At 35.3% G+C, this 14,119-nt stretch overlaps 1 protein-coding gene across 1 annotated transcript in view; it reads right to left on the bottom strand.

Annotated features, from left to right (window-relative positions):
• ankrd11 (ankyrin repeat domain 11) overlaps window positions 1-14,119 on the bottom strand; it is a 161,355-nt gene that overhangs the window by 19,350 nt on the left and 127,886 nt on the right. Inside the window, exon 4 of the mRNA XM_039690801.2 lies at window positions 12,296-12,434. Within this exon, the coding sequence (XP_039546735.2) occupies window positions 12,296-12,434 (139 nt within the window). The remainder of the gene's footprint in view (window positions 1-12,295; window positions 12,435-14,119) is intronic.

The raw sequence follows: 14,119 nt of genomic DNA, 5'->3' as shown, positions 1-14,119 counted from the left end.
ATATGTACATTTTATTTCTATAGCCCAACTTAACACAACACCAGTTGATCGGTTCCCAATAGGGATGGGCAACGATTAATCGCATCCAAAATAAAAGTTTGTGTTTACATAATATATGTTTGTGTAGTGTGTGTATAATTAATTTGTATATATAAATACCCACACATGCATGTATATATTTAATAAAAATGTGCATGTATATATTTTATATATATTTATTCACAATTAATATTATATATAAATATAAATATTTGATATATTAATAACACATTTTTCTTAAATATATACATGCATGTGTGGGTACTTATCTATACAAATTAATTATACACACTACACACACATATATTATGTAAACACAAACTTTTATTTTGGATCGCGATTAATCGTTGCCCATCCCTAGTTCCCAAACCTCAAGGACAACTCCGGCGTAAAATAAACCGATGGTGTATTAACACATTTGTACCGGGTCAGTTCTATGGGATTTTTATTTTCATGATAATCGAATGTAAAGAGTTTTATCTCTAAAAACTGTTTAGTGTATAACGCTAGTATATAGGGCATAGAGTAATTAAAAAGAAACCGCTAGTTAATACCACTAACAAGGCTCAAAATAGCCCCACAGTAACATAATGAGGGCGTCTACATGCAAAACGAAGCATAAGTGTACATACCGTTTAATAAGAAGATAGTATAGATAGTATAGTATACAGGCCGGAGCCATTTTTGGAAAACAGTCTGGACCAGTCGAACCACGAATGCCGTTCATGAAGTTCAGAAGTTAGTGTGGGGCTATTTTGAGCCTTGTTTGAACTAGCGATTTCTTTTTACTTAGTAAATGCCCCCAGCGTTATATACTAGCGTTATACGCTAAACAGTTTTTAGAGATAAAACTCTTTACATTCGATTATCATGAAAACAAATCTCAGAGAACGCTGGACTAGGTACCGATGTGTAATTAGACCAAAGGTTCATTTGCGCTGCAGTTCTCCTTTAATGTGGGAACACATTGGTTGAGTCGAACAACAAGCGTTGAGATACCATTGTAGTATTTTTGCACGCGCGTGAATGTCATGGCAAAGTACAACACAAAATACCTCACTTAACTCGGAAATGCGCATAACTAACGTAAATCAAGCAAGCTAGTGTGCATAGACCACGCAGTGTTGGCGAAATAACACACTAGCGGACTGGAGGGAATAAATAATTATTATTTTTTTCATAAAACTTCATGCACAAAATAAATTCAAGCACTTTCGAGGACCTGCTTCTATGCGTGTTTACTTTCAAAAACTTTAAAGGGCCTTGAATTATTATTATTTTTTTTCAGATTCACAAACTTTCAAGGATTTCAAGGACCCATGGGAGCCCTGAGTGTGCTTACAATTAAATTCCAGGACTTTCAAGGACTTTAAGCACTACTTTTTTTTAGTTTTTCAAGGACTACAATCAAATAGCGCATTTCCACTACACAGTACCAGCTCGACTCGACTCGCCTCGGCTCGCCTTTGTTTGGATTTCCACCAAGGTTATTATAGCTTTGCATTTTTTATTAGTTATTATTTTTATTTTGTTTTGAATTTTTGTTTTCAAATTTAGTTAATTCGTTTTAAAAGTGGGTTTACTAGTTTAGTTTAGTTTCCATTTTTTGAAAATGCTTAGTTTAAAGTTTAGTTTTTATTAGTTTTAGTGTTAGTTTTAGTCTTTTTTGTAGTTTGGGTTATTTGTCAGGGGCAAGGTTGAAAAAGGTCAGAAAAAGAATTGTGTAATAACAACTCAACAAAAACATCATACAATTTTAGAAATATCTATTCAACATTAAAAGCAGTACATAAAATGTGGCAACATTAACCATTGAAAGAATACTATGACAAAGATATCGATATCCTCATAGCTTGCTTTCCTGTTGAGGAGAAACAGGGGTATGTTAACTATTAAACTAGCCTCATAAGTCGCGTCTCCACCGAAATTACCCAGAACAATTTGTCCCAGACCTGTTGCTCTTAAACCAGCCTCAATAACTTGGTTTTGCGACCTTAATAGTAGGGATGCACGATTAATCGCAATTTATAGGTAATCATTAGGGCTGGGTATTGACACACAGTTCACAATTCGATTTCGATTCAATATTGATTATTTTGGATATCAGTTACAATAAATGGCAAATTTTCTCAAGGAAATCAAATCTCTTAACTAATGCTGTAAACTATGGGAGTCTAGTTGTAGCCTATAGGCTTCATTAGCCTAATATGAAGGTAATAATTAACTATTTTGTAGCTATACAAACACCTAAATTACACTTTTATTTATTTTTATAATAAGAAGATTATATGAAATATAAATATTTAAAATGGTGGCTGTCATAAAAACGTGCCAGATTTATTCAAATATGCATTAAAAATTGAAGAACATTACGATTATAATGCATATGTAATATAGTGTATATATTTAGCAAAATGCTCCTCTCTAGAGTTATTTTTTCTAGCTGACTAACGAGTTTATGTGGGTTTTCTGAGGTAAATACGACGATGACATTGATTACAAGCTGTTTAACTGACGTCTTTCCACGGTTGAAACGCTGATTGAGCGAATCAATGTGACATGATACAGATTTGGATAAGTTGTACTCTATCTTTAACACACTTTCAGATGCTCATTCATGTTTATTTGGCGCTGTGACTGGTCAGAGCGCCAAAACGTTATTTATGTTTTTGAATTTCTAAAGAAAATGGACGTAATTTGAAAATTGAGACTTTAGTAACAAAGGACAAAGATTATTGCGATTTTTTGGATGCGCGCAGCCGCAATACAATGATCCATTCATTCAAATGAAACAGGATGACTAATCGATTCTTGAGATTTAAGAATCGATATCGGTTCGTAAAAATGACAATCGATTAATATCGAGAAATCGATATTCATTACCCAGCCCTAGTAATTATGCACGCAAACCGATTTGGCTTATCGCGATTATTTAAGCGATAGCTTGTCATTGATGTACGGCTCTGTTAACGCTGCTCCATCTTTAAGCGCCCTGTACAAACCCTGCACAAGTTAATATGCATTAAGTGCATTCCCGTCTATGCCATCCTTGGTAGCCTGAAGGTCAAGTGAAACATTGGGTGAATTCCCAGCTGCTGGTGGCAGTCTAGCATGTGTGTGTGTGTGTGTTTCTTTAAGGCTATGACTTGGCAGCCTGTCACCGATTACAAAATGGCCGGTGTTCACATTTCAATGTGGCTGAGGCAAGGTCACCACTACCTTTGGACAAAACTTCACAGAAATGCCCATCAAGTATTCTCAGTATGTCAGAGTCAACACATCTGCCAGTTCAGTACACAAGCCTCACCCGAGCTATCGACTTACAGTAGGAGAGGCATCTTCACGTTCGCCAGTTTCCACTGTATATGACCTCAAACTGTGCAAACATGGCCAAATGTCACCATTAACACCAATAAAACCCCAATGAGGTACAACAATCCTGTCATCTAGATTTCTGCTCTTGCATAATCTATGGAAGATAAACAAGCCATAGTGATCTGCTCGAGGCCGAAAGCATATATTACAGGGAAAGCCAGACACAGATCTTTCCAGAAATTATTCTTCGTGTCTAGCGTTGATGAATATTCGCCAACACCTGTAAACACTTACATGTAATGTAGCCCAACCTCTTGAACACACACACACTTTCTTTTTAAGTCACATTCCTGTGATTCAACCCTCGAACGGCAGAAGCAGTCTAAACATGTATATAACGGCTGGATGAAGGGAACGGAAAAACACAGCGCTTGCACTTTTAGTCGTCTAAAATAGAGTCGACTGAGGTAATGACACTGGTACAGTATCACAAAAGCATTCTGTCCCCATTTGTCATGCAGAAAGTGAATTTGTGGCTGTAGAAAGAGTTCAAAAAGGGACAACTTGAAATAAAAAATATAAGATGCATTAATGAATAAGTGTAACATCAGTGCAACCCTCACGTTAAAGACAGGAGCACATTGAAAGCTGTTGAACGCAGCAATTATTAAGATAGCTTGACAACTACAAACAACACATCTAGAATAATTGCATCCCAGACTTATTTTAGCTTGGTGTTGTTTTTACAATTGCACTGCAGATATATAGTGGAATAAACAGTATAACAGAATCTCTATAACAAATGTACATCTCTTACGCCTGACCTTTAGCTACGAATAATAGTACTTAAACATTTCGTATTGAAATAGCTATACAGAGAATTTAAGATTTTTTTTAATAGCATGTGCATTTTTAAATGAAATCTATTTAGTTGAGTGCTAAATCATATTTGTATTGTGGAAAATTATGAATATCGGATATATTACGGAATTTGACTTCATAGCAAATAACCCAAAAAGTAATCATTTAACGGCTGACTTTCCTGTAAACAAGCGCAAAAAGCTTCATATTAGTGGTCGACAGTGTTTTTGGATATCTTAGAGAGCATATTGGCAGATATATATTTATTTGAATTACCGGTAATATTTAACTCTAAAACCGTATTCTGGACAAATGTGGGCAAAATAGTTTTGATTTGTTTTTTAAAAATACTTCCCTTGATCTGAGCGATACAAGACTTGGCTACTTTTCCTAAGTTTGCCTCCTGAACACACACCTTTTTTTGACTCAATTCTACAATGTTAAGTGGGTGAAAAAAAAAAACCTCCTTAATCTTGTGTTTGGGTCAAAAATGGGCACCCATAGAAATGAATGGGAAAAACTGTAATTTAGAGCCTTCTAAAATAAGCAAAAATAAGACGGCAAAATCACTTCATCTTTAGGTTTTAGCTCTAAGAACTTATTGGAATGATATTTTAATGTAGTTAAAAAAATTAAAAAATAAAACATAAAAATAAGCATAATTTACATAGAAAATATGGTACTTTTTGAAGTAAATAAATTCAAAAATAACCCCAAAATAAAAAAAAACACCATAAATGGATAGACAAAACTTTATCGGAGACAGTGATATAACATTTATAATAAATAAAAATAAGGATCACACCTGTGCCCACATTTGTCCAAAATTACAGGATTAAGGCCTATAAAGTGAATATGATTTGAGGGCTACTAAATTAGAAAAAAAATAATTTAAAAATAACTAATCGTGTTACGTTCACTGTTTGCAAAATTGCAGTCTGACAGAAATATTATTAAGATTAAGATTATTGATTTGATATTGAGCCAGAATAAAACCTGGGAAAAGGCAGATATAACACGAGGAGTTCAAATGAAACTTTCAATGTAAAGTTGCTTAACCTATTTATTTAACCTTATAGTTATGGAGGTGGTATAACTAGTTTTTCAAAAACAACTCAAACCAGAAGAGCTGGTTAGGCTTCAGATCTGTTTTTTTTAGATTAAAACTGTACAACTGAAGACGACAAACAGACCATGAAATGTTCAGAATAAGCTAATCTGAGATGGTTCAGGCCAGTTTATAGTGATCAGTTCTCAGTTTGATTGACTACATTGAGCAAAGCTGCTGGTGTAATGTGGTGTGTGTCCTCTGAGACTGAAGGAAATCTAGGTCAGGGACTGAGGGCTACAGCGAAGACAGCACAACAAACAAGGGAAATTCTCATTTATCACTAGCAAATCAAATGAGCTCACTCAAATTGCTCAGAAACCAAAAGTAAAACCACACCTCTCTAACGCTGTGTCGCACGAGGTATTCAAATCGAGCAAAACGAGAACGATGCACTGAATTGTAAAACTTATGGTTAAGGGTTTGTGCAAAACAGCAATATGAACCGTGATGCTCGACTAGACTGTACACAATGGCTCCACTGTCAATCAGCAGAACTCTGCCCAGTGGAAACAGGAAATGAAGGCAGAAGAGACAGGAAGTGCCCGCAGGATGTTCTGTCAATACTTTATGCACAGCAGATGAAAGGACATAATGGGGAGGGTTTTTTATTATTAGGTTTCCCAATTTTATGATAATATTGGTTTGTTTTGTATACATTTTATCTGTTAATTAAAGGAGTAGTTCACTTTCAAAAAACTTTTGCTGATAATTTACTCGCCCCCATGATGTCATCCAAGATGTCCATGTCTTTCTTTCTTCAGTCGAAAAGAAATTAAGGTTTTTGATGAAAACATTCCAGGATTTTCTCCATATAATGGACTTCAATGGGGACCAAACGGTTCAAGGTCCAAAAGACAGTTTCAGAAACGATCGCTCATTTAATAAATAAATAACAAAGTTTAAGTTTTATAAGCTCAAATGCTTGTTTATCAAAATGAACGAATCTTTTTTCGTGTCATTTGGTTAATTCAACGAACGAAATGAACGAATCGACTCGGAAAAAGATTTGTTCATTTTGATGAACAGGAGAGTCACTAACACAGAACAGAGCAAGGCGAGCGTTTGAGCTTATAAAACTTAAACTTTGTTATTTATTTATTAAATGAGCGATCGTTTCGCTTGATAAGACCCTTATTCATCGTCTGGTGTCCTTTAAATCCCTTTGAACAGATTGCACTGAAACTGTCTTTTGAACCTTGAACCGTTTGGTTCCCATTGAAGTCCATTATATGGAGAAAATCCTGGAATGTTTTCATCAAAAACCTTAATTTCTTTTCGACTGAAGAAAGAAAGACATGGACATCTTGGATGACATCATGGGGGCGAGTAAATTATCAGCAAAAGTTTTTTTAAAAGTGAACTACTCCTTGAAGAAAGAAAATATTGAAAATGGGACACGTGAAAATGGATTGAATGAGATGCGTAGTGGGTATGAGACGAGTGCGTAGCAAAACACAAGCCTGCTAATGCTTCAAAGGTCGAAACAAGGGGGTTAAAACTTGATGCTTTTGCTCAGGGATTGTTAATGTATTAGAGCTTCTCAAGCACAGAGATAGTCTGAACGCAAGCTTCACTTCTTCAGAAAGCTAGGAGACATCGTTATGAAACTCGGGCAAAACAAACGTGGACACAATTCAGGCACAGGCTGATCTGATGTATATGATTTCACCATATAGTGATTTCCAGACATGGATCCGCATAAATGACAAACAATCCTATATTATGCAGACGAGACAAGTAATTTGGCGATGTCAACTTGTAAAGAAAGACTAGATGCCTGCACAGGTCACGCATTTTTTCAAACATGCATATCTATAGACTAAACACGTAATATGCATGTGCACGCCGTCAGCGTTTTCACAAAAATCACGTTTTTGAAGATTGCGCGGAAATAACGTTTTTCAGACGTTTGCAAAACTTGGCACTCATTTCAAAGTTTGCGTTCTCGAGCACCAAAACACTGTGCAAATGAACGGCTAGTGCGCATTATTTCAAAGTTTTCTGTTTTTGGTTAAAACGGCGTCGTTTCAGCAGTAATGATCTTTGCAACTGATCAAAAATTAGCTTTATTCAAGATCCGCTGTAAAGCCAAAACAATCTGTTTTACTGTAATTTCCTATGATCTCTGTAAAGCTGCTTTCAAACCATCTATATTGTTAAAAGCTCTATATAAATAAAGGTGACTTGACAAGTGAATAATTCCTAAGAGCTCTGAATGACATAAAAAGAAATACTATAAAAACACAGGAATATGAGTAACGCTTAACGGCTTGGCCGTATGAAGGCCAGAAAACATCCCTGGTCCGATCTGCTAGACAGCAGCGAATCTCTTCTCGGTTTAAATGCGAGTGTGTGTGTGTGTGTGTGCGCATGTTAGCCAGAGACCAATAGCGTGTGCAAGTGTACCAGCGCACATGCCTGCCAGCGTTAGCAAGGCGTGGGTAGCAAATATTACTGTCTCTTATCAGCCAACCCACTCCCTTCACCCTTATATCCACAACATGCTCGGGTCCACCGTCTGCCCAAAGATATCAAATCATGCCGTGCATTTCCCAAAAAAAAAACATTCGGCCTCTGTAATATCCTCTGGAAATGCATCGTTATTTGCAAGCTGGCGATGCACTGCATTCGACTTCCATAATGTGTCTAATACATAATCAGTGTTTCTCCTACCGTTGTTTTTAGGGGGGAAACTGAATTAAAATTAAATTAAACAAAACTGAATTTAAGGAATAATCCATGTTTTAATTTTAACAGTAACGCTCATTGTGCAGCACATTATTTGACAAAAAGTTTATGATAAAATGAGTGTTTTATGGCTTAATTTTATTACCAGCAAAAACACAGAATTAGTGTGATTTTTTTTCATATATCTATTCATATCTGCAAAAGCCTCTAAGTGCCATTTGAAATTTTCTTCTAGAATGATGATTTTTATCAAGCTTGTATATTTAAGTTCAGTGATTTCACTTAAATGGCAATGATAATTACCTATTAATTGTTATTTAAGTGAAATTACTGAACTTAAATATGCAAGTTTGATAAAAATCATTAAAGAAGAAAATTTCAAATGGCATTTAGAGGCTTTTGCATCTGAACTCTTCATATTTAAAAAAAAATAATAATACTACATGATTTGAATTATTATACAATCTTCCTCCCCCCCTAAAAAAATCCTAGGGGAAACACTGATAATGCAGCAAAAAAAAAAAAAATGTAATATACAGGTTTATGGCTGAATTTCTTTTTATTAGCTAACCACTTGTAAACTTCGGTGTTCATTTTTTTTTTTTTTAATAAATATAGGATTTGTCTTTAATCTATATTCATGGAGTCGAATCGATACCCAGCCCTAGTGCATATCCCCACATCAAGCATCTCAGCCATTCGGCCAGAAAATGCATCGTTATTCGCAAGCTAAACGCACCGTGCCGATGCACTGCATTCGACTTCCATGCCAAGATCTGCATCTTATACATAATGCAGCAAAGATGTCTGCGTCCTGAGAAAGCGCAGGAGAGGCAATGAGCAAACACGAGAAGATGGAGGATTCTGAGTGCTCGTGGGCCTTGTGGGTTTCTCCAGCTCTATGGATAAGTGGCAGAGACGGGTGCACGGTCTCCCTCAATGCAGAACACACACCGAGAGCCCGTGAGAGAGACGGAGAGAGGGAGATGTAAAAATATCAGCGGGATGAATTATGTATTTCAAACGGAATCGTCCAGAAAATGGAGGACAGAAAGGGTGACGAGCGCGTTTTACCTTGACTTCCACGGCTTGTTTCTGAATTAAAGCAACTGTCTGTACGAACCCTGGGTTTATAACACTAAACTAGTTTAAAATGAAACTTTTTTGGTTTTAAAGGGACTACAATCAGAGATCTCACTTATCTAACAATATCTTTAGTATCGTTCAACTTCTGAAAAAGGTAAACAGACAAAGATATCGCTTATTCCTTATTTAAACTGATATTTTCTCCCATGAACATATGATTGACCTGAAGAATGAAAGATGTATCATATACTTGGATATTTATATGAGCAATATCACACTCATAGGCATGAAAAATGGCTCTATATCAGACTGGTTGTACTGGTGATTTTGTTTGACTGTTTTACCAATAAAATTTAACTAATTTCACATTAGTGCCCGACCGATAAAGGATTTTGAAGGCCGATACCGTTTTAAAATCCGATATATCGGCCGATATTTTTTTTTTAATTAAATATTGTTGGATTTCACACACGTGTAAAAGAAAAGCTAACTTTTCTGCACAAGATACGTTTGATACTTTTTCTCTATGTCTAAATGTTCACTCCTCGCAAGAATAACTTACATTTTACAATGTGTTTGAGTGGATGTTTGTTTTATCTTTATTTCTAAAGACAAAAAAAAAAACCTTATCATAAATATCGCCATTTTCAAGCGCTAAATTCAATTTCAAAATGTAAAATTCAAGTATTTTAAGCACTTTGTATGAACCCTGAAAACCAATAACATTTTACAGTGCGCAAATTAAGCTGTTTTATAAACTACAAAAACAGTATAGATTTATAATCATATCAGTTTTCAATCATATTAAATAATTAGTTCATTAAAAACTAAAATGCTGTCATCATTTACCCTAAAGTTGTTTCAAACCTGTATGAGTTTCTTCTGCTGAACACAAAGGAAGATATTTTGGCATAAGATTATAGGTAACCAAACCGCATGGAAGTCAATGGGGTCCAAACTGTTCAAACTGAACAAAGAAAGAAACTCATACAGGTTTGAAACAACAGCATTTGTTGATGACGACAGCATTTGTAGTTAAATGAACTATTCCTTTAAGAAATGCCCAAAATTTTAAAATGCAATTTCTTTCCCATATCAACAGCGTGTCTTTTCTCTAAAACTGTTTAAGAACATTTATATTTAAGTTTTCACCGTGCAAATTAAACATCAAGTTTGGTTGTTTTATAAACTACAAAAACAGTATAAATTTATACTCATATCAGTTTTCAATCATATTAAATAATTAGTTCATTAAAAACTAAAATGCTGTCATCATTTACCCTAAAGTTGTTTCAAACCTGTATGAGTTTCTTCTGCTGAACACAAAAAGATATTTTGGCATAAGATTATGGGCAACCAAACAGTTGATGAACCGCATCGAGTAGGAAAGAAACACCATGGAAGTCAATGGGGTCCAAACTGAATATGTTCTGTTCAGCAGAACAAAGAAAGAAACTCATACAGGTTTGAAACAACAGCATTTTAGTTTAAATGAACTATTCCTTTAAGAAATGCCCAAAATTTCAAAATGCAATTTTCTTTCCCATATCAACGGCGTGTCTTTTCTCTACGCAATGTTTTTAAGTTAGAAAACTGTTATAAACCATTAAAATGTTTATTTATATTTAAGTTTTCACCGTTCAAATTAAACAACAAGTTCGGTTGTTTTATAAACTACAAAAACAGTATAAATTTATACTCATATCAGTTTTCAATCATATTAAATAATTAGTTCATTAAAAACTAAAATGCTGTCATCATTTACCCTAAAGTTGTTTCAAACCTGTATGAGTTTCTTCTGCTGAACACAAAGGAAGATATTTTGGCATAAGATTATAGGTAACCAAACCGCATGGAAGTCAATGGGGTCCAAACTGTTCAAACTGAACAATGAAAGAAACTCATACAGGTTTGAAACAACAGCATTTGTTGATGACGACAGCATTTTTAGTTAAGTGAACTATTCCTTTAAGAAATGCCCAAAATTTCAAAACGCAATTTCCTTCCCATTTCAACGGCGTGTCTTTTCTCTACGCAATGTTTTTAAGAAAATGTATATTTAAGTTTTCACCGTGCAAATTAAACATCAAGTTTGGTTGTTTTATAAACTACAAAAACAGTATAAATTTATAATCATTGTATTGGCCAACACTTTTCAAATCAGTGCATCCGATTTCTTTCCCACATCAGCTGTTCTCATGCTATTGTTAGGTTTGTTTTCTTCCAGGAACCAAATCTAGCTTATTATAACATCTTCCTTTCCACTTCATCCAGGCCAGGACTGAGTTGATAAAGGCTTTCGTAGCAACGCAAGCAGCCATTAAAACGTTAAATGTGCGTCCAACTTCCAGAAGCAGCCGAAGGGGTGTTAGCATGAGCTCATTGCGGTAACAGAACAAAGGTCCTGTACTGGAAACAGTCCAACGGGGGGAGGAGACCACGGAGAGACCAGCTCGACTACATCAGGAAGTCCCGCATGAGGAACAAAGCCAAGAGCTGGACGTCTACCATCAATGATGCAGCATAAAAACATGCAGATAATCACAGAGGTTGCAATCTCGGGGATGGGATATGCATGGGGGTTTTAACAGATGAAAAGCCACACTCCAGCGTTTACGGCTAAATAAGTGTTGAAACGGTCAGAGAAAGAGAGAGAAACGTTGAGACAGGCCAATCAAAGAACGGACGTGACTACACCCCCTATTAGCATTACAATGAGCACTTCAGGCATTGTCTGATGAGAGAGAAAATGGGCAAGGTTTCACGCCTCACAGCCACGTCTCAAAGGGGTGTGTGTGTGTGCTCTGCTAAGAGACTCCAACAGCCACAAAACACACTCAAAACACTGTTTTTCCAAACACGCAATACAGAAAGATAATAAAAGTCATTTTTCAATCACTAACCCAAAAAAACAAGACAAAAATTCATTTTAGGAACCGATTAAACACTATAGTTTTATGAATCCAGGCTGAAAAACATCAAAAAATCCCCAAAAAACAAAGCGTATGAAATCTCACCCTTCTCAGCATGTCATATCCAATACATTTCCAATCACAGGACTAATGGCTTCGTCTTAATCAGCACACAGTACTGAAGAAAAACAACAACAGTAGCCCACAAACACACAGATACACAGACACACGCTTCCTGTTATATCCCATAATTCTTTGCAACAAACAGGCCCCGCCCCCTTACCAGAGTCAGAGTCTTTCTGATCTCCATTGGCTCCGACGGTGAAGGGCAGCTTCCTCTTAGGAGCTTTCTCTTTCATCTCCTTCACACCATCGCTGCGGTCCAGTTTAGGGGTCTTGTTTGACGAGCCTTTGTCTTTATCCTGGGGAACATGGGAAATAGTGTCAGTTTAATGGGAAACGGCAAGTGCTCTAGGACAAATATTACTGTGAAAACTATGCAAGCTTTTATTAGTGCTGGGAAACGATTAATTACATACAAAATAATACAGGTTTGTTTAAATAATATTATTATTAAGATCATTATATAAATGCACACATTCACAAATTGTGTTTATATAATGTATATACATGTTTATGTATACAAAATAATTATACACAGCACTGAGCACACACACATGTATTATGTGTAAACAAACATTATTGTGTGCGTCTTTATTGGATATATATAGCTATGGAACTTTTCCCCCCAAAAAATCAGGATTTTAGGGTTAACAATTGTTTACATACTTAAAAAATACAAATAAAGATACTGTCGGACATATTTCTCTAAAAAAGTTCAAAAGTTGGACAGCTACCACATTTTACAATTTAAACAGATTATGATTATATATATATATATATATATACACACACATATATATATATATATATATATATATATATGGATGCAACTCGAAAAATTCCACTTAAAAGGTGAAACTAATATATTATATAGACTCAATATAGGCAAAGTGAGATATTTAAAGCCTTTGTTATAATTTTGATGATCAAATTCAAAATTACAATATTGTGAAAAGGTTTTCATAAGCTTTAAGCCATAATCATCACAGTTATAACAAATAAAGGCTTGAAATATCTCACTTCGCATGTAATGAGTCTATATATTAGTTTCACCTTTTAAATAAAAATAAAAATAGAATTCATTACATTTATATAGCGCTTTTCTCTGCACTCAAAGCTCTTATTTTAAGTTGATTTAGTGAAATAAATGACCTTTTGCAAGATATTCTAATTTTTCGAGTTTCACCTGTGTGTGTATATATATATATATATATAAAGTAAATGAACACAATGAAATTAAGTTGTGACGAAATGTTCAAAAAGTGTTTCACTTCAAGTCATGATCTTATGAAAATCCCAAATTAAACCGATTCAAGTTAAATAACGAAATAAGTCAAATTTCACCATTTAAAGTGCCTTTCATGCGTCTATAAAAGCTTTCCTAATGTGGCTTGAAGCACCACAGTAGATATTCTGTGTGATGAATCCTCTGTGAACACGAGGTAAGACATTTGAGGAGGGGCTTGAAACAGTTCAACAACTGGAACCCATCAGAAACCCCCACCATCTTCAAAGCCACACACACACACCCAGTCCTGCCAAAAGCCCACCATTAAAGGCATCCGATATCCAGATCTCAAATAAAGCACATTTTGCAGAAACTCCTAGACTACAAACATGCACATCAGCCATACTTAGGAGACACAACACGAACAGGGGAGCTTCATTCTGCCTGCGGTTTCCTACTTTACAGCTAGGCCAATTTTCCATGCCGATCGGGGGGTAACAACCATGGAATGGATTTAACATGGTAAAATGTGTTAAATGGAGTTGGGTATCGAGGACCGGGTCCATTTTACAAGACAAGGCACATTGGTAATTCAATGAAGAAATTAAAATAATCAAAAGAAATAAGAATAATTAAAACAGCTTAGAATAAAAAATAAGATAAAATACAGTACAAACAGGCCTTAAGAACTGGTTCATGAATAAATATCATATAATATGTGTGTAACAGCATATTGGATTCATTTTTAACAATGGT

The sequence above is a fragment of the Pimephales promelas genome, chromosome 1 (assembly GCF_988280905.1).
Source record: "Pimephales promelas chromosome 1, fPimPro1.hap1.1, whole genome shotgun sequence".
NCBI classification, from domain to species: Eukaryota; Metazoa; Chordata; class Actinopteri; order Cypriniformes; family Leuciscidae; genus Pimephales; species Pimephales promelas.
The sequence above is the reverse complement of the archived record's forward strand: the minus strand, read 5'-3'. Positions and strand labels throughout refer to the sequence as shown.